This window comes from Ovis canadensis, chromosome 9, assembly GCF_042477335.2.
Source record: "Ovis canadensis isolate MfBH-ARS-UI-01 breed Bighorn chromosome 9, ARS-UI_OviCan_v2, whole genome shotgun sequence".
NCBI classification, from domain to species: Eukaryota; Metazoa; Chordata; class Mammalia; order Artiodactyla; family Bovidae; genus Ovis; species Ovis canadensis.
The window spans coordinates 83,905,004-83,927,305 of record NC_091253.1 but is presented as its reverse complement, the minus strand read 5'-3'; the positions used below and the strand labels follow the sequence as shown (position 1 = coordinate 83,927,305).

Genomic DNA, 22,302 nt, shown 5'->3' with positions numbered 1-22,302 from the left:
CCCCGCCCTCGAAACTCCCGCTCTTCTCCTCCCAGCTCACTCTCTTCCCTTGCTTCCCTCCCTCCCACCCTCCCCAAGTTCTCCCCGCCCGGCCCCAGTCCACTGATCGCCTTCGCGAGGGTGGGCGCCGCCCGCCGGGCATCCGCGGTGCTCCGGCCTCCACGGCCAGGAGGTGACGCGGCCCCCGCGGGAGGAGCCGGGGAGGCGGAGGGGCGGAGGAGGCGCGGGCGGCGGCACCGAGCGGCGGCGGCAGCAGCAGCGGCGGCGTAGGGAGCGGGCCCTCCGCACCCACTCCACGGACCACAGGGGCGGCGGCAGCCTGAGGGACTCCAGACGGGCGCGTCGATGTGGAAGGACCCGCGCCCGACCCTGCTGCGCGTCGGAGGTCGCTGGGATCCGGGCGCTGGCAGCCGCGAAGCCCCGGCCTCGGGACTGTCCGCCACTAGCCCTTGTCATCCCTACTCCGCTTTCGCTTCCCTGCTCTAGCCCGGAGGGGTGGTCTTCAAGGCTACCCGTCCCCCCACCCCCGGCCCTCTCCTCTTCGTTTCTGGAGGGGGGTCCTCCCTGCGCGGAGCCGGGAGCCCAGTGACGCGTCGGCCGGTGGGACGGCTCGGCAGCTTCTCTGGGAAATTTGCCCCTGCTTCCTCACTCTCCTCTGCGATCCCGCCTCGGCGCCCCTCTTGGCTCTCGGGACGCTGCCTCCCCGGCACTCGGAGCGAGTTCCCGGGATTCCCCCCAGGGGGCTGGGTCGCAGCCACCCGTCTCCGCTCCCGAGCGGCGCGCGCGGGGCCCCCTCCTCCGCCGCGGCCGGACACCCTCGCGCCCCGGGCCGGCGCGCCGCCCTCCCGCCCGCTCCTTCCAGTCACCCCACCCTTATCGCCGTCCCCGCCACCTTACTCCACCACCCTCCCCGCGCCCTCCGCGGCCGGGCCCGGCCTCCCGCTCCTCTTCTTGCTCCAACAGCTCACTTGCCAGCCCTTCGTCCCCCGGGGAAAAAGAAACATTTCTCGGAGCGCACTCGTCAGCCCTGCCTTCCCCCCACCCCGCCGCGCTCGCCCTCCCCTCCCCTTCCCTCCCCCCTTTTCCATCTTGGGGGAGGGGGGCCGTCGCCTGGGATTGAAGGCCATTGATTTGTATGTATTTGTCCCGGCGCCGGAGGCTGCCCCAGCCGCCCGCGCGGGTGCCGCCGCCGCCGCCGCCGCCGGTGGAGTTGCCTCCCGGCTTCCCTAGGGTGGTTGGACTCCACCAAACATGTCGGCTCCTGTCGGGCCGCGGGGCCGCCCGGCTCCCACCCCGGCGGCCTCTCAGCCGCCTCTGCAGCCCGAGATGCCCGACCTCAGCCACCTCACGGAGGAGGAGAGGAAAATCATCCTGGCCGTCATGGATCGGCAGAAGAAAGAAGAGGAGAAGGAGCAGTCGGTGCTGAAGTAAGGACCTGACTCCATCTTCCCGCCTCCCTCCCTCCCTGCCCTCCGCCGTCCCCCCCACCTCGGTCGCTGCCCTGCGGCCGCCGGCGCGCCCGGGGATCGCCGCCCTTCCTTCCCGCCGGCGGCGCCTGGGCCACGAGGGTTGCGACCGCCGCCGGCCGCCGGGGCTAGCTTGCTGGGGCTGTCAGAGCGCAGGGGTGTGTGTGTCGGGGAGGGAGAGCGCCGAGGCCGGCCGCGGCGAGCCTGTGGGCGTTGTACTTTTCCCCCGGCGTCCTTCCGGCTTGCCCCGCCGGGCCAGTTCGGCTGCGGGCCCCGGCGGGGCTCGAGGCTGAACACTCTCTCCGCGCGTCCCTGGTCGCTTCCCGCCGCCCCCGCGCGGAGGCAGTGACTGGGGCGAGGAATCCAATATGGCCGTGCACAGGTGCTCCCTGGGCCGGGACCCGGGCGGAGGCGCGCCGGCCGGGGAGGAGGGCGCCGCCGGGGGGCCCGTGGGCCCCGCCTCCGCGGGGCGCTTCTGCCCCGCCAGCCTCTCCCACTGCGGGAAGAGCGGCGCTGCCCACTGTCGCCCCGGGCAGGAGGGTGGCGGTGCGGGCGAAGGGGGCCTGTAATAAACGCTGTCGTGTCTCGGGTGGGTGTGCGGTCGCCGCCATCTTCCAGCCCCTCCCCCTCGGCGGGTGTGTAACACCCTGCACTCTGCCGCTCTTCCTATTTGCAACTAGTAAATCTGCTTAATCTCGAAGAGGCTCCGAAGGGACTCCAGTTCCTCCCGTTACTGCAGCGTGGGATGCTCCCTACCTTGTGAAGTTCTGCTCCTCGTGCTCGTAGTCTAGGCAGCGGGATCTTGCGGAGGGTGGGACAGTGAAAGCAGCACCCAGGCACCCAGCACAGTTTAGTGACGGTGTAACTTCAGCACCAGGGAACTGTCCAGAGAGAGAAAGATCTGTAGGCGTTTGAGATTCATTTTCTTGTCAGTCTAACAAAGATGTGTTTCAGCAGGTTTGCTTTTAAATGTTTTACGGTTCTTTGACTTCTCGGTTACTACGTGAAGGAGATTGTGCACAGCATGTGTAACCTTTTTTAAAAAATGTTTTTCCAGCTCAATTCTTTCATTTTTTGAGAAATGCATTATTCATTAAGATTAATTTGTACAGTTTATATACCAAATATGCGACAGTTCTTTCGTGTCGCCTATTTCTAAATTATGCTTTCCCCATATTCTCCACAGAAACACATAGCTGAAAGTGTAGAGTTCCTCTGGGACCGAACTAACACACTGACCTCTAATCATGTAAATTCCAAAAAACAGGTTGTTGACTTCAGTATTCATTAGCACTTAACAAAGAAACAATTCTCTCTACACATATATTTACATATTTTAATGAAAAATACTACTTTAAATTATATAACAAACTTATCAAATATCTTTACATGTCCAAGAAAAATACTAGTTCTCAAAAAATACTGAAGGGCTAAGAGCAAATGTGCTTCTAACATACAAACTGAAATAAAGAATTGCTTCTTCAAAACTAATTTCTGGGTTTGAATAGTTGTTTGGCAATGTGATTTACTAGTAGGCTTGGGAAATGAAAAAATAGTAAGAGATTTAAGTAGCTTATTTCAACTAGTAAAAAATAAAACAATTATTTTAAAGAGCTTTTTGAGCATACTTCTAACTTTTCTTAACTTTACTAACAATGTCAAGCTTTTGATGACTTAGAGTTTGATATTTGGATATATGAATCTGTATTTTCTTATAATTGTTATAAGTATTGCCAAAATGATGCTCAAATTAAATGTGGTTTTATTTGTTTGACTCATATTTAAATGTAGGAAGTGTTTTTATTTTTTTATGGCATGCAGAATTATGGTATTTATTGGCTAGTTCACTGTAATTCCAAATCTATTTATTTTTCCAATATATAGCAACTTAAATGAACTTTTGAGTACTAAATTAAAAATTATTTAAGGTGAACTATATGTTACATTAGGAGAATGTGAAAGGGTTTTTCCAGGTAGGTACGTGTGAGTATTTTACTTTCCTGTGTAAACCTACATACTGTGCAAATGCATATAAAGTTTGTGCATTCATATTTGCATAGTTTAGGTAGAAACAAGCATTCTCTAAGAACATAGTCATACAGTCTATGAAATTATATTGATGAAAAATCTGTTTGTGTTTATGTAAAATATCTATTTGCATCTTTACTTAACTCAGACTTGGAAGGAATCATACCTCAAAATGACATACATGGTTTCAGAATTAGTTTTGTATCCACTTTAACAAGAAACTATTTGGAGGTTAAATTATAATATATTTGAAACTTTAATTTTTAATGTTCTTTGAAAATACTTTTGCAGAAACCAACATAATATTGTAAAGCAATTACCCTTCTATTAAAAGTAAATAAAAACTACTTTTGGCTTTTGTAATAAAATAAGATTAGACAAGGAAGATTAGGAAAAGAATAGACTTTATAATAGAATGATAAAAATGAGACAGATTGTTTTGAGGATTTTGACAATTTACTAATATTTTCAATATTGGCTATTAGGTTACAAATGCTATTTATAAGAAAAAATAGTACTAATATTCTTCAATGATTGCTATTTGCCATTAAATTTTAGGGGCCATTTGCTTGGTCATGACTATACTTTGTTTCTCTTTAGTGATGTCTGTTTAATTGCATGTTAACATTTATTCTGAGAGAAGGTCATGGGCAGAGAGAAATAAACTGAAATTCAAACTAATGTCTGCTGCCTTTTAACAGCTATGCTAAAAAATGATTTTGCTGTGTGAAAAATTGAAACCATTGGATGAAAATATTTTTGCATGATCTGTGAGTTTAAGTATTCATAGTAAGTACTCATACAAAGCAGAATGTGGATACCCAAGGGCATAAGATGATGTACTAGATTACAAGAAGAAAATAATTAAAATTTTTATTTACATTTTTGTCTGTGTTTGAAAAAGACAGAAATTAAGTTTTATTGATACTTAATATATAGATTGACAATGCGAAGATGCATATAAGTGAATATACGTATTTTAAGAAGTTAGTGCCTGACATATTTTTAGTGAGAAAGGTGAGCGATCAAAACTGATTGAGACCATTGCAGTAAATTCTCTTCTAAGGAGTGTGGATAAAACTATTTATATTTAATCATTAGCAGTTTCTTCACGGCCTAGCTGGATATTCACATATTCTGGAAGTCTTCGGTCATCATCAGATGTTACAGTTTTACATATGAGTGAGAAATTAGGTCTTTGGAAGCATTTTTATATCCAATAGATCCTTCAATGGATCAACAATTACTTTTTTTTAATCCTTACATGAATGCCTTTAACAGTTTTAGTTTGGATAACTCAGTGTATCAGTAAAATCTATAATATTCTTTTATTGATTAAAGTTTTTAAGCCTTGTCTTTTAAGATTGTAAACTTCTTGAGGGCAGGAATAAGAATGTACTCTTCTTTGGAGTCTCTGTTTTGTATTATCCTTAACACCTGCACATGGTACGTATCTAGTAAGCAATGTTGATTTAACTTCGAGTAATGTTCATTAACAAGAAGCTTACCAAACTTACTGGAAAAATGAAATTTTTTGGACAAAGTGCGTAATTTATTTAAAGTTTTTATTTTCCAGTGAGTTTTGTTCTTGTTACTATTTTTTGTTTGTTTTGGGTGTGATGTGAAAAAAATGTAAAGTAAACCCACTGAAATCAATAGAAAAGTATTTTCAGTAAATATTTATTGAGCTTTCTGCTATCCTTGTATCATAGTCTTTTAGATGAGATGTTTTTGGAACAAATTAGAAATTATGTGTTTCTTGCCATGTAAATTATCTTTTCAGCCACAGTTTAGATTTTCTGTTAATGTCAAAGGGATAATTTGCTCTCCTAATAAAAGAAAATGATAAATAAAAATTTGCATGATAGATCAAGGTAATGATTTAGATTACATTTAAAACATAGGTAAGAAGTTTTATATTTTTTAATATTTCAATTTTAAAGTACTTTCCAAAGTCAGTTTATAAACTTCTTTACTTAATAGGTAATATATACATATGATACAAAATTTTTAGCTACCTATTTTCCCTTTCCAGAGGCAGCGCCTGTTGCCAGCTTATTTTATACTCTTTCAGAAATATTTGCTCTAGAGTAGATATGTGTGTATATCAAATACTGTGTGTATATATATGTGTGTACACATGTGTGGACTTATATGTGCAAAGATAAAAGGTACAAATATGTCCTGCAGTTTAATGTTAGGAGATCAATTCCACACCCATGAATATATAACTCCCTAATTCATTTTAGGGATATGTTAGGGATATTAAGCTCAGATATGCAGATGACACCACCCTTATGGCAGAAAGTGAAGAGGAACTAAAAAGCCTCTTGATGAAAGTGAAAGAGGAGAGTGAAAAAGTTGGCTTAAAGCTCAACATTCAGAAAATGAAGATCATGGCATCTGGTCCCCATCACTTCATGGGAAATAGATGGGGAAACAGTGGAAACAGTGTCAGACTTTATTTTTTGGGGCTCCAAAATCACTGCAGATGGTGATTGCAGCCATGAAATTAAAAGACGCTTACTCCTTGGAAGGAAAGTTATGACCAACCTAGATAGCATATTGAAAAGCAGAGACATTACTTTGCCAACTAAGGTCCGTCTAGTCAAGGCTATGGTTTTTCCAGTGGTCATGTATGGATGTGAGAGTTGGACTGTGAGAAAGGCTGAGCACCGAAGAATTGATGCTTTTGAACTGTGGTGTTGGAGAAGACTCTTGAGAGAGTCCCTTGGACTGCAAGGAGATCCAAGCAGTCCATCCTAAAGGAGATCAGTCCTGGGTGTTCATTGGAAGGACTGACGCTAAAGCTGAAACTCCAATACTTTGGCCACCTGATGCAAAGAGTTGACTCATCCGAAAAGACCGTGATGCTGGGAGGGATTGGAGGCAGGAGAAGGGGATGACAGAGGATGAGATGTCTGGATGGCATCACCGACTCAATGGACCTGAGTTTGAGTGGACTTCGGGAGTTGCTGATGGACAGGGAAGCCTGGCGTGCTGCAATTCATGGGGTTGCAAAGAGTCAGACATGACTGAGTGACTGAACTGAATTCATTTTAATGGCTGTATGTGTGCCTGTGCGTACATGCTAAGTCACTTCAGTCATGTCCCACTCTTTGCAACCCTATAGACTGTAGCCCGCCAGGCCCCTCTGTCCATGGGATTCTCCAGGCAAGAATAGTGGAGTGGGTTGCCATGCCCTCCCTTCTCCAGGGGATCTTTCCAACCAAGGGATCAAACCCGAGTCTCTTACATCTCTTGCATCTGTACATATATCATTTTCCATATGTGTGAATTTGTCTCTGGAATAAATTCCTAGAAATGAGATTCTTTGATCAAAAGGTCATAAAATGTAACCTTTATATTTTTATAATGTATAAAATAAAAAATTTACATTTTAATATTGTCACATTTACTTTCATAAAGGAAGTATGCATAAGGGACATATGCTAGGGAGATTTTCATATATCCTTGCTAACTCAGTATGTGGTAGTCTTTGCCAATAGTTTTGGTGGAAAATATGCCATTCTAAAATTTAATTGCAGTTTTCTTATTATCAGTGAAGTTGAGAGCTGTTTACATTTGTTTAGAGCCTTTTGTATTTCTTTTTCTTTTGGTCATTTTCAGTGATTTGTGGAAGCTCTTTATTTGTCATTTGTTTTATGACCTTGTTTATGCCTTTTTTTTTAACTAGTCAAGATTTTTTAAAATGTATTTAAATTTATTATTATTATGATTGCCTTTGGGTTTTATGATATGCTTAGAATGATCTTCCTCTTTCTAATATTTAAAATACCATATTTTTTCTTATAGCTAAATGAGATTTTAAGTGTGGCGTGTCATCTAATTATGTAATTTAATCATGAAGAGTTAAATAAAAATCATTATTGTACATGCAGTAACCATGGTCATTGCCAAAAATTGAAACTCCGTAGTTTCTAAGGATTCAAAATGCATTTTAAAACATTGCCATTTTATGAGAAAATAATAAACTGTTCATATATATTCTATATTTTAAAGTATTTAGGACAATTAAATAGTATCTTCTTGTTGATAATATATATTGATAAAATTGATTGTACAATGTGATGAAGAGAGAGGTAGTGGAGGGAAGTGTGATAGGCCAGATGAATTTTGACTTGAAATCTTACTTTACTAACTAATAACTGTAAGGTCTTGCTTACGTTAATAGGCTCTCTGAGGCCATGTTTCCTCACCTGTATTATCTGAGTAATAATACCTGTCCTGAAGGATTGTTGTAATCAATATATACCAGGTGTCCTGGCACAAGTAGGTATGCAACAAATCATTGCTACTAACTGACTATAGATAGGGGTCTCTAACCCTTAATTCTGGGAGAAGGCAATGGCACCCCACTCCAGTACTCTTGCCTAGAAAATCCCATGGGCAGAGGAGCCTGGTAGGCTGCAATCCATGGGGTTGCTAAGAGTCGGACACGACTGAGCGACTTCACTTTCACTTTTCACTTTCATGCTTTGGAGAAGGAAATGGCAACCCACTCCAGTGTTCTTGCCTGGAGAGTCCCAGGGACGGGGGAGCCTTGTGGGCTGCCGTCTATGGGGTCGCACAGAGTCGGATATGACTGAAGCGACTTAGCTTAGCTTAGCTTGGTTTAGCCTTAATTCTATAGCACTCTTGGATGAAATCTGTCCCCCCGCCCTTTCTTTTGAGAGATTCTTTTTGCTGCCTACTCGGATGTCAAAATATGCCTGGAGGACTTTTAGGTGACTTCATTCTTTGTCAAGGGCTTCAGTTGGTAAAGAATCTGCCTGCAGTGCTGGAGACCTTGGTTTGATTTCTGGGTTGGGAAGATCCCTTGGAGAAGGGATAGGCAACCCATTGCGGTATTCATGGGGTTCCCTGGTGGCTCAGATGGTAAAGAATCTGCCTGCAGGGTTCGATCCCTGGTTGGGAAGATCCCCTGGAGGAGGGCATGGCAACCCACTCCAGCATTCTTGCCTGGAGAATCCCCATGAGCAGAGAAACCTGGTGGGCTATAGTCCATGGGGTCCAAAGAGTTGGACATGACTGAGAGACTAAGTACACACATTCTTTGTCTAGAAAGCTAGGGACAAGGAGGGGGAAGGTGAATTGGAAGCAGTTTCCCTAGCAGAAAGCATTATTAAAGAGCCTGATAACTAAGGTGATGGTGGTGTTCAGTCACTCAGTTGTGTCTGACTATCTGAGACCCAATGGACCACAGCACACCAGGCTTCCCTATCCTTCACCATCTCCTGGAGTTTGCTCAAACTCATGTCCGTCGAGTCAATGATGCCATCCAGCCATCTCATCCTCTGTTGTCCCCTTCTCCTCCTGCCTGCAATCTTTTCCAGCATCAAGGTGTTTTCTAAAGAGTTGGCTCTTCACATCAGGTGGTCACAGTACTGGAGCTTCAGATTTAGCATCAGTCTTTCCAATGAATATTCAGGATTGCTTTCCTTTAGGATGGACTGGTTTGATCTTGCAGTCCAAGGGACTCTCAAGAGTCTTCACCAACACCACAGTTCAAAAGCATCAGTTCTTCAGTGCTCAGTATTCTTTATGGTCCAACTCTCACATCCATACATGACTACTGGAAAAACCATAGCTTTGACTAGATGGACCTTTGTTGGCAAAGTAATGTCTCTGCTTTTTAATATGCTATCTAGGTTGTTCATAACTTTTCTTCTTTTTAACTATTACACAATCTTTATTATATATGTTGGATTTAACTAGAACAAATTTTCTTTTTTATATATCTTCTTACATCACTTCTAATGAACTTTTGGAAATGTGAGTGTATTTTAGGAAAATATTCAAAGAAGATTAGCCTTGGAAATGACATGTTACAGTTGAAGATTCTCTTTCTCTTTATATGAGCTTACTGAATTATTGCAGAATTTCAGAAAGTGTTTTATTATGAAAGGGAGATAATTTTTGTTGGATTTTGTGATAGGAAATTCTAGAAATATGATTAGAGGTAGGGTTATTAGAAAGGGAAAGTTGAGAATGGGTTTTGACCCAGGAATGATATAATATTGTTCACCTACTTTCTGTCTAAAATTGTTATCAAAAAACTGATGGACAACTAGATAGTATAAATTAGTCTAAGAATGAGTGGCTTTTATATATATGCATCTCAGATGCTCTAATTTATATTTTCCATACAACATAATGCTAGCTAAATGCTTTTTAAAGACATTTAGAATTGAGAATTTTATAGGGTTTATATATTATAAACATTTAATATTTTTGTGTAATACACATATAGGTTCTGCCAAACAGAGATGCTGGATAAATGCTCCTTTACTCACAGGAAGAAGATGGAATTCTCTATGCCCTTTAGTGTTTTTTCTTCTAAGAAAACTTATGTTCATCTGGGAGGGAGAAATAACATTTTCACATATCCTGCAACTAGGCTTCTGGGATGCTAAAACTGGATAAAAAGGATACACTAAATAATATAGCTAGGTAGCAATATAATCACAATCGTGTTTATTGATACTTAGTACTTTGGTATTATTCAGTTGACAGATGGAGAAGATGCTAACAACCCTCTTGTTTTGTTGGCATATGAGGTGTCTATTATAATAATTGTTGTAGTGGTTTGCTTCTCAGGCACATACATGAAAAATCTGTTTCATCACATATCACTCACACATAATTCCTTTTGACCAAAAGCTGAAATAGTTAATGCTTTTATTAACACAATTTTTTTTTCCTGTCAAAGTGAATTTTGTTATGGAGGTAGCTAGGTGTTCCTCAAAGGTTTATATTCCTTTTTCATAGAGTTACTGTGCAGTAGCTGTCTAGTCCTGCCTTTTCCATCTTCCCTGGCATCTAGATGAGTTCGTGTAATTAAGTTCTGGCTGATGACTCTTTGTGACACTATGGGCTGTAGCCTGCCAAGCTCCTTTGTCCATGGGGATTCTCCTGGAAAGAATACTGGAGTGGGTTGTCATGCCCTTCTCCACGGGATATTCCCAACTCAGGGATTGAACTTGCATCTCTTGCATCTCCTGCATTGGTAGCTAGATTCTTTACCAGTAGTGCCACCTGGGCACTGAATTTTGTTATCACGAGTTGACCTCTCTTCAACGATTGCCTGGTCTAAGCTAACTAAGTCTTAATGCAGCCATTGATTCTTGAATGCAGAATTTATCAGGACATGTCTTTTCCATCCTGTTGCTGACAAGTTGCTGGCTGTACCCTAACTGAGGATTTGTTGAAGGTTTGAGAAAATGCTTACACTGTACCTTAACAGAGATAGTTGCTCAGGGAGTTAAAATAGCATATAGACTTATGATGAGACAGAAGAATTCACAATGCTAAGGATCCATTTTAGAACAAACTGAAGCTTCATGTTAAAAGTTTTGCAGGTTGAAGGCTAGTAATTAAACTCTGTCTCCAAACTGAAGTGTAGGAAGAGTTACAGAACTGGGAGGTGAATTTTTATACAGTTGAATGTTGTTGAATTGTATCATTGCATGTTACATATTACCCCATTCACCATTCCAGATGTCCTCACTTTTCCGCACTTTGCTGAACCCTATAGGAGCTGACCTCTGTGGATTGCACCAGCAGGTATGCCTGTTCTTAGACCTCCGGTTGGTTTCTGTTGATGTGACATTGGCAGATTGTATGGAAGGAGAATGACATCAGGTTGTTTGTTCCCAAGTTTCCTCCATACCAGTCTGGTGGCCCTCTTAGTACAGCTATTTTCTTCCAGTTCTGGAAATTGCTTTCCTCTGTTGCTAGCTGTCATACCGCACCATCTCTTGTTGGTTTCCTTAAATCCTGCTCACATCTTTGTAAAACGGTACCTTTATTAAGCTCTCCTTAGTTACTCAGTTTGTGCCATCTGTTTCCTGCCAGGACCCAGACTGATACACTGTAGTTCAGTAAAAATTTATTTGGATTATGAATGTGAATGAATCCTGACTTTAGGTATTCACAACCCACCTCCTTCTATATAATCATAGTAATCTTTTTACAAATCCTTCTCTATATCATGTTCTTTGATTATGCGCATCCTCTTGCTCTTTTCCCAATGTGCTGTTCTGTGTCCAGCTCCATTACTGTGCAGAGATACATCTCTTTGATGTATTTCCACTAGTTGGGTGTCTCTCAACTTTCGTATCATTCTGTAAATAATTTTTATAATGTTTCTGATATTCAATATTAGTTACTAATCTCTATGTTCTTCTTCGTATAGCTGGTTTCTTTGATGTCAGGGACCAAGTTTTAATCATCTTTTTATGCCTAGTGTAGTACCAGGTGCATAGTTGTCAGTCAATAAACATTTGTTAATAAAACATGGTGGTCATGGTAGTCATTCTAACTTCCTCACCCTTCCTCAGCTCTCAAGTATAATCAGTTACCAAATCCTATCTTTATTATCTCAAAAACATCTTTGAAATCTGTTTCTCTTCATCTTCATTGTCACTGCATTGTTTCATGCCTTTATTGTATTTTCCTTAATCATTTCTAAATAAGGATCTTTACTTGAGGCCCACTTCCTCTAGTCCAGCCTCTCTGTAATAGTCCTACACTCTGACACAGTTTGATTTTAATATCCTTAGTATTCTTTAGTGCCTTCCCATTGCATTTACGATATTGTCCAAACTTCTAGGTATATCATGGAAGTCCCTTTGTAATGTTCTATTAGTGATAAATCCTGATAATCTTTCATGAGCACTATCTGTTTTAATTGTATTGAAGTGAGTTCCCTATTCTTTTTTTTAATCTTCTGTTGTAGTTTGGCATATACTGTTCTCTTTGACTAGAAAGCCCTAACCGCTTTCCTCTGGCTAAGTCCTATTGATTCTTAACTGAGATTCATCTCAGGTTTCCAACTTTTGGAAACCGGACTAGATGACTCTTTGTGCTCATATAACTCTTATTATGTACTTTTATTATACCCTTATTACCTTAATACTCAATAGCCAGCATTTGTTGAATGCTTACTGTGCTATTTTATATATTCGCTCTCTGATTCACCCACTACAACCATCTTGTGAGATAGTTATTGCTTTTCCCACTTTTACAGATGAAAAAAAATGAAGGCTTAAGTTGGATGCTCAGAGTTTTCAGTAGGGAGCTGAGATGTAAGCCCAAGCAGTCATATTCCATCAGAATTTGTACTTAGAATCCGCCTGCAATACCGGAGACTCCAGTTCGATTCCTGGGTGGGGAAGATCTCCTGGATAAGGGAATGGCTCCCCACTCCAGTATTCTTGCCTGCGAAGTCCAATGACAGAGGAGCCTGGCGGGCTACAGTCCATAGGGTCGGTCACAAAGAGTCGGACACAGCTGAGCGACTAAGCACAGCACAGCATGATAGATTAAGCCACCGTTTGCTGATGTTCCAGTAGATACTTTTTTTTGCTATAGTGTCAAGTATGTCTTTATTTGAAATAGTAGTTAGCATTTAGGAAAATTCTACCTCTCTTAAAAAAGATTTCTCTGGGCAATAATAATAGTGGTATTGCAGGGGTAGGCAGCCTTGAGGACGAGCATCTTTGTTAAGACCAGGTTCACTGTCTAGACTATGAGATGGTAAAGTTGATTTCTAGGCGATAACAAATATAAAGAATGTTAGCATAAAGAGTATTAATATATGGCTAGTGACCACTCTTCAAACATGTTAACTCAGTTAAAGAATTGCCTGCAATACAGGAGACCTGGGTTCCATCCCTGGATCGGGAAGATCCCTTGGAGAAGGGAATGGCTACCCACTCCAGTATTCTTGCCTGGGAATCAACCTATCTTATTTTTAGTAAATACTTTTATGAATGCCCAATATTTTAATACCTGTTGAAAAGACATTGTTACTTTCTTTAATAAAGTATGACCTAGATCTTCCAAGGTTATAAATAGTGTCATTTTTATTAGTTTTCTGCTACTAACAAACTTACTGGCTTAAAACAACAGAAGTTTATTATCGTACAGTTCTGTAAGTCAGAAGTCTGACATAGGTCTTACTGCTACTGCTGCTGCTAAGTCGCTTCAATCGTGTCTGACTCTGAATGACCCCACAGACGGCAGCCCACCAGGCTCCCCATCCCTGGGGTTCTCCAGGCAAGGACACTGGAGTGGGTTGCCATTTCCTTCTCCAGTGCATGAAGGTGAAAAGTGAAAGTGAGGTCGCTCAGTCGTGTCTGACTCTTCCCAACCCCATGGACTACAGCCTTCCAGGCTCCTCCATCCATGGGATTTTCCAGGCAAAAGTACTGGAGTGGAGTGCCATTGCCTTCTCCATAGGTCTTACTGGATAGAATCAAAAGAACTGGCTATATTTCTTTCTGGAAGCTACCCAGGGTGGGGATAAGGGTGGGGGGTGATGGTGGCGATTGGGGGCTGAGGTGGGAGGGAATGTTTTCTTGCTCATTTGGGCTGTTGAAAGAGTTCAGTTCCTTGATGTTAAATGACTGAGATTCCCATTTCCTTCAGCTATGAGCTGAATGCTGTTTTGACCTCCTAGAGACCTCTTCTCTAGTCTTGCTCATAGCTTGCTACATCTCAGAACCAGCAATGGAGCATTGCTTTCTTCTCATGATGCCATCTTTCTGACCCTTCTTCTGTCACTGCCTCTCTCTCTGTCCACAGCTGGGAGAGACTTTTCTCTTCTAAGAATTCCTATGATTAGATTGGGCCCACCCAGATAGTCCAGAATAATCTTGGTATCTTAGTCACAGCTCTAAAATCTCATTTACCATGTAAGGATACATATATTCACCTTCCTGGGATTAGAAAATGGACTTCTTTGGTGGTCATGATTCTCCTTATACTTCTTCAGTAAGTGCCACTAGATACAAGTTTGGATATGTGTCTTTTATAAAGGAGACATTGAGCTACTCATTTAAAAAAATGTATTTTGTATTAGAGACATTCTAGAATATCTCTGAAATTTTTTATTTTATGTTTTGCTTTTCCATAGGTTTATAATACTTTATTGCCCTCAAATTACTGCCAGCGTGCTCTTCACTTTTCGTTTGTTTCCTCTTGAATTAAAACACTGGTCTAATGGGAAGTGGGGTCGGGGGCAAGCAGTGAGAATTGTTTTTGGCTCTGCACATAAGAAACACTTAAGTACTCTTCCTGAGTAGTCTTTTTCGTTAATAATTGGATTTATTTTTATAGACTGAGGAATATGTAATTTTGCCATATGACTAACATAGTGAAGAGTAGTGAAACTTTTCCAAATGCAATATTTTCATTATCTGATTTTAAAAGACTCAGTATAAACTGATTTAAAAAGACTCAGTATAAACTTTTTATTGTAGTATGAATAAATAAAGATTGGAATTTAATCTTTTGACGAGAATATAATTTTCATTGCCATGTTTGGTTGAAGAACTATTTCTTACCCCCCAATAAATGTGCTTTCATATATTATTTTTATTTCTTATAATTTTTAGCCAATAAGTCTGACTTAATGAAAGCATGTAGTATTTGAAAATGAAAATGAAAGTAGCTCAGTCATGTCCAACTCTTTGCAACCCCACAGACTATACAGAATCCATGGAATTCTCCAGGTCAGAATACTGGAGTGGGTAGCTTTTTCCTCCTCCACGGGATCTTCCCAACCCAGGGATCGAACCCAGGTCTCCTGAATTGCAGGTGGATTCTTTATCAGCTGAGTCACAAAGGATGTATTTAGTATGATTTAAATTCTATGTCAGTGGTCAAAATACAATTAATTGCTTTAACTTTGATGCATAAAATATTAAAAATAGCTATGAAATAGCTAGAAAAAGAAAATAACCAAAGTTATCTTTCAAAACTACTAATACAAATTCATGTTGCAGCATGAGTTTTATATGTTGGGGTAGACGAGATATCACAGTCCAATTGGAAGACAGAAACTGCAGTAATAATTTGAATAGGGAAATTTTAATATAAAGGATTATTAACTTGTAGCAGAGAGCAGCCACCTTCTTTAGGGCTGAGGCTGAGTACTCAAGGAAGGAACAAACTTGGAGAGTCCCTTTCCCCCATGGCTAAGGCTGAAATTCAGCCCTTGTTGGAAGGTGTGACAATGTCCCATTGAGCTGCCACCAGCTGAGATAGGCAGGAAATCATCTGTGGGGGTGTCGGTGGGGCTGCTGAGAGGTTGGCTAATGTGCTTAGCCAAAGTCACTGGGAAGCCACCTATAGGGTGTCTGTGAGACTTACTGGGTTACTGCCTGCTGGGATGCTATTGAAATTTCTGGATCAGTTCCTGCTGGGTGTTGGTGAAACGTGTTGCGTTCTGGTGAGAGTTGGTGCCCAGAGTGAGTGCCGCTGGGTATCCTGTAAGCTCCTGACAGCCAAGCATTGCAGGGAAAACAACAGAATTCCCAAATCCAGAGAGAGAAGCCCCTTCTTCCTTTTGCTCCAGCTCCCTCTACTGACGAAGCTTAACATTGCGCCAACTGGTAAAGGAGAACCGGTTGTACTGGATTCAGCATTACTAAGTAGGACGAAGAAAGATGGATTAGGAGCTAAGAGGCAACACACTGATAAATTAACTGTCCTCAAATTTCAGTAGCTTAAAACAAGACAAGTTTCCTTTTCATGTTGTATGTTTTTATCTGGGTTGCTTCGGGTCTTTGCTCCGTGTCATTCTCATTCTTGAACACAGGCTGATGATGGAGATGGTGTATGGAACGTTGAGAGCAGATGAAGAGCGAAACTAGTGAACTGCAGATTGTCTCTTAAAGTTTCCTCTCAGAAATATATATATAACTGCTGTTCACATTTCACTGGCCATGGTAAGTTACATGATCATGCATAACTTGGTAGAAAAGTGGAGTCCTACCGTGGTTAGAAGGAGAATCGAATTATTTGTTGAAAAATATAACTACCACAGAATTGACAGGATTGGTATTAGAAAGTCTGTCAGTTCCTAGGATAGTTATTTATAATTCTCTTTTAAAATTGTTTAATTTGTTATGTAGTGTTTAGGAATTTTAGTGAAAAATAATATCAACATTAAAATTGATGGTGCTCTTAACTTCTGGAAGAGTGACCCAAAATCTGACAGTGACTTTACTCCTTTGTATAAAATAGGGTGAAACATTAATATTTAAGCAGCAGGAAATATATTTTTTGAAGATTAGATACTGACTTTGTTTTTTAATTTTTGCATTAAATTTTTTATATTAACTTATGCTTACATGATATTATGTGAAATGTGAGATGTGTCTTTTTATGCAGAGAAAGGATTCTTTTTTCATTAATGGTCTGTCTTGGATAGGGGATAAAACAAGACTTAGGTGTCTGGATTAGAGTCCAAGCTATGTTATCTTGACAAAGTCACTTCAGCTCCTTAAGCCCTGGAAATGGAGATTGAAAACACACATCCAAAATTCCTTAACTGAATTCCGTGGTGCCAGATGTGGTTTAGAATTCAGGTATTTTGAATTCTATTTTGGGGCTTCCACTGTGGCTCAGCGGTAAAGAATCTGTGTGCAGTGCAGGAGATGCAGCTTTGATTCCTGGGTCTGAAAGAGTCCCTAGAGAAGGAGATGGCAACCTACTTCAGTATTCTTGCCTGGGAAACTCCATGGACAGAGGAACCTGGTGGGCTACAGTCCCTGGGGTCGCACAAGAGTCGGGCGCGACTGAGCGACTAAATAATAATGGCAACAACCCTTCTTTTGGTTTTAGAAACATAAAGGGGCAACCACAGAAGTATGCAACTCTCAGTGGATCAGGACAGCAGCCCCTAAGCAAGTGCGTTTACATTTCTCTAGTGAAACATGTGAATATTTATAAGTAGGTTAAATAGAGATTACATAAAGCCTCATGCTATTAATAATTCATTTAGATCAAGAACTTTGGCCCAAACTTGCAAAAAAAAGTTCTGTTTACAGAGCTTTTGGGTTTTGGAATCATGGGTAAGGAATTAGGGTTTGTGGTATCTTTCTGACAGGGTTACGGTGCCACTTTAAATGAAAGTGCCCATGAGCCATAAATTGTTATAACATGTTAATTGTCATAACTACAGTGGCCAACTGATGCTCTCATTGTCACCAGCCGTTTAGAATATTCCTATATTGATAGGTGCATGGAAGCTCGTTGGCAGGGGTCAGTTGTAAAGGACCTTGTATGAAGGACTGGTATTCAATTGCTATGTACCAGTAACAGAGACACCAGTTATTAAAATATTGAATCACTTTCGTGCATATTGGTGACTTTTACTGAGAGAATGTTATGTTGTACAGTGCACTCTGTAAGCATGGTGTGGATTAACATGGTCCTTGGAAGGCCCACAGTGACTGGAGCTGGAACTTTGGAGCCTAGTACTTTAGCGCTCCCTGTTGCTGGAGGCCATGGGGCAGGCCGCGGTGCAGGTAGTTTCTGTGGCACCATTTTTGGGGGAGGGGTCCTGTGACACAGGGGTTTCATGCACTGTGGGAAACAGTAGCCTCTATAGGCTGTGTGACAGTGACTTGCAGGCAGCAGGCCCAGCTACCTTACGGCTTCAACAAAGTGTAGTAGCAGCGACTAGTGACAATCATTTAAATGAGAAAGATGTTGGGAAAAGCTTAGTATGGTCCCCAATATCAAATCATGGCCCCTTTAGTCAGATTAAATCAATACTTCTAAAATTTACCAAATGATTTGGAAACTGTTAAAATGACTGGTGTATAATGTTGCTATAGCTCTTACTACACTAGTCCCCTTTAATCAGCTGTGGGTATGTTCCACAGCCCCCAGTGGATGTCTGAAACTGTGGATAGTGCTAAACCCTATATATACTATGTTTTTTCCTGTATTATATAGTTTATATATTATAAAGTTGAATTTATAAATTAGGCACAATAAGAGATTAACAATAATAATAAAATAGGATATACAACATTATACTGTAATAAAGGTTATGTGAATGTGCTCTGTCAAAATACTGTATAAATTTAACGCTTTTTCCATCTTATCATGCATACGGCCATAACTTTTGAAGTTTGAGATTCGACAGCAAAACTAGCGCAAATTTCTTTCTCCTTCTTCACAAGTTCACAGAGAATTTGATCTCACAGTAGATCTTAGCAACTTCAACCTACTGGTTTTTCGTTTATTATTAAGTTAAGAACTTTCACCATTTCACATAAAGAAACCCTTTATGGCTTCTCTTTGGCACGTACAAATTGCCAGTATCACTACCATTGTGCTCTGGGGACATTCGTAAGTAAAATCAGGGTTATTTTGAACAGAAGCACTGTGAGAGTTGATCTGATAACCATGCAGGCCACTAAATGACAAATTGGCAGAGAGAGCTGAGCAAAGGGACGATTCACATCCTGGATGGGACAGAGCAGGACAGTTTGAGATTTCATCATGCCGTTCAGAACGGTGCACAGTTTAGAACTTATGACTTGTTTGTTTTTGAAGTAAACATTTTCCACTTAATATTTTTAGACTGCTGTTGGCCATGGATCACTGAAACTGCAGTAAGCGAAACCGCAGATTAGGAGGGACTACTATACACAGCAGAATTCTATTTAGTTTATTTGGAAAAAAATTTATTTTTAATGTTAATTTATATCTTGACACATATTTTATATGGTTGTATCAGTTGTTAAATATTTAGAACTATCTGTATTTTTATGCTTTGTGAAGAAATTTGAATTTGTCTCACTGGCACATTTGATTGCAGTTTAAGATTTGGAACTAAGAGCACGGTAGTGCTTATATGTCTCTACATTCTATTGGTTTACTGTCAGAAAATCTAGCCGGTGTTAGAATTCTCACCAGTGTATTTCCACTGGTATTGCTATTGTCTTGTATTCTGGGATCTTGTGGTTCTTTTTTTTTTTTTGAATCTTATGGTTCTATCCCGGATTTGTCTTCTGTATAGTTCCAGAGCACCGTCTTAAAAATAAAATTTAAATCATTCATCTCCTAGTCTAAAGACTAGGATGAATTCTTTAGGCTTCCTCTTGCTTTGGATAAAATCTAGACTCCTTCGTTTTGTTCCTTCACAGTCTCTGCCTAAGCTATCTTTCCAGCTCACTGTCTGCCTTTCCCTTTCACAAATCTTTTCTTTTAGCTACAAAATTTTTACTCTTCCTGGAACACTGAAGTAGGGAAAGGGGGACCCTGTTATAAGGGGGATGAGTATGAAATATATAACTTAGTGAGTTAATATACATACTATGTATATTGAATATTTGAAATTGGGAACGATTCAGTGGTGCCTTCATTTAAAAAGTTCTGTAAAAACCACCTTTTGAAGGGACCACTCAGATACCACTAAGGATGTAAAACTCTCATTACTCATTTTCTTCAACTTCAATAGAAATCTTATGGAATTATTTTGGAACACATGCTTCCAATCTGCCACCAGATTTTGCAGCAGGAATTTATATAACCATGCATAGCTCAAACTGTCTCACAATTTACCATATGTTTCAATATTTCCAATGTTTTCAAACACTCTCCTCTTTCCCACCCTTTCTAGTTCACATTTCTCAGCTCTGTCCCGGCTTTACCCTGTAATTCTCATTCATTTCTGTGATTCATGAAAAATCTTTGTTTTATAGTCTTCCAGTTTAGAATCAATTCTCTATTGTTCCTCGTTTCCTGGACCCTTTTCTAGGCTATTAACATAAGCGATGCTTTATCCTCAGAACTCTTGATTCCTGATCTGTGTTCAGCAGTCTAATCTCGGTTCTTCAGAGCTTGCCACTTGTCTTTTACTTCTGTTGAAAGTAATCAGAGTCAGAAACATTGTGATTTAGAGCTGAGCTGGTTCCTTTAATAATATAAGATGGAATTCTAGTAAAAATTTCTCTTATGGATCCTGTTTTTATCTGTCTAGAATTTATGGGAATTTATGTAGTCTAAGTCAATTCAGATAGCGTATATAAGTATTTTATGACTGAAACTATTGATTTTTCTGCTTATTTTAATTCTGCGTTCCCTTAGCTGGTTTCAAGGAGTTAAGGCAGTACTGTGTGTAAGCAGTGTAAAGAGGACGCTTTGGCATTAGTCAACTCTGGGTCATATCCTAGTTTGCCAGTTACTAGTTGTGTGACCAGTTTGTCAGTTACTAGTTGTTCAGTTGCACAGTTGTGTCCGACTCTTCACAACGCCATGGACTGCAGCATGCCAGGTCTCCTGTCCCTCACCATCTCCCAGAATGTTGGGAATTTGAGTTTGCTCAAATTCATGTCCATTGCATCAGTGATGCCATCTAGCCATCTCATCCTCTGACACCCTCTTCTTCTGCCCTCAGTCTTTCCCAGCATCAGGGTCTTTTCCAGTGAGTTGGCTGTTGGCATCAGGTGACCAAAATACTGGAGCTTCAGCTTCAGCATCCGTCCTTCCAATGAGAGTATTCAGGGTTGACTTCCCTGAAGGTTGACTGGTTTGATCTTGTTGCTGTCCAGGGGACTCTCAAGAGTCTTCTCCAACACCACAGTTTGAAGGTATCAATTCTTCGGCAGTCTGCCTTCTTTATGGTTCAGCTCTCACAACCATGTGTGACTGCTGGACAGGCCATAGCGCTGACTGTACGGGCCTTTGTCGGCAAAGTGACGTCTTTCGCTTTTCAACCCACTGTCTGGGTTTGTCATGGCTTTCCTGCCCAGAAGCAGTCGTCTTCTGATTTCAAGGCTGCAGTCACCATCCGCAGTGATTTTAGAGCCCAAGAAGAGGAAATCTGTCACTGCTTCCACTTTTCCCCCTTCTATTTGCCATGAAGTGATGATGTAGCTAGATGCCATGATCTTAGTTTTTAAAAATATTTAGTTTTAAGCTGGTTTTTCATTCTCCTCCCTCACCCTCATCAAGAGGCTCTTTAGTTCCTCTTCACTTTCTGTCGTTAGAGTGGTATTATCCGCATATCTGAGGTTGTTGATGTTTCTCCTGCCAGTCTTGATTCCAGCTTGTAACTCATTCAGCCTGGCATTTCTCATGATGTGCTCAGCATGTAAGTTAAATAAACAGGGTGACAACAAACAGCCTTGTTATACTCCTTTCTCAGTCCTGAACCAATCAGTTGTTCCATACAGGGTTCAAACTATTGCTTCTTGACCTGCATACAGTGTGACCTTAGGCAATTCACTTAATCTCCTGGCCTCTCTGTTGCTTTAACTGTAAATTGAGGACAATAATACCTGTTTCATAGGGTTGTGGTGAGATGCAAGTATAATGTACCTGGTATACTGAAAATTTATGATAAACATTAATAGGGAAAAATAGGCACCATGCTCTTTAGATTACTTTTTCTGCTGCCAATCTTGTGCTTGCCATTCCTGTATGAAATTGTATTTGTTTATATGAAGGTCACTCTTGAGGTTAGAAGATGAGACTAGAGTGAGAGGAAGTGAGAAGAACATAGGTGAAATTCATCTGGGTATTTGTCCTTGAACATTTTCTTCACTAAAGGAAATTTTAGATTATTTGAGTATAACAAATTACCTTTATGAGTCCGAAAGGTGGTTTAAAATTTTTTTTAATCTAAATTTATTTAATTGGAGGCTAATTACTTTACAATATTGTGTTGGTTTTGCCATACATTGACATGAATTCATCACGGGTGCACACGTGTTCCCCATCCTGAACCCCCCTCCCACCTCCTTCCCTATCCCATCCCTCTGGGTCATCCCAGTGCACCAGCCCCGAGCATCCTGTATCCTGCATTGAACCTGGACTGGCAATTCGTTTCACATATGATATTATACATGTTTCAGTGCCATTCTCTCAAATCATCCCACCCTCTCCCTCTCCCACAGAGTCCAAAAGACTGTTCTATACGTCTGTGTCTCTTTTGCTGTCTCGCATACAGGGTTATCATTACCATCTTTCTAAATTC

General features: G+C 41.2%; 1 protein-coding gene across 4 annotated transcripts in view; it reads left to right on the top strand.

Annotated features, from left to right (window-relative positions):
• Positions 1-225: 225 nt before the first annotated feature.
• RIMS2 (regulating synaptic membrane exocytosis 2) overlaps positions 226-22,302 on the top strand; it is a 601,723-nt gene continuing 579,646 nt past the window's right edge. For 2 of the 4 annotated variants that reach the window (XM_069600407.1, XM_069600406.1), the window contains exon 1: positions 226-1,427. In XM_069600407.1, coding sequence (XP_069456508.1) covers positions 1,252-1,427 — 176 coding nt within the window. In that variant the 5' untranslated portion in view covers positions 226-1,251. The remainder of the gene's footprint in view (positions 1,428-22,302) is intronic. The other 2 variants (XM_069600408.1, XM_069600405.1) reach the window with 1 other exon arrangement.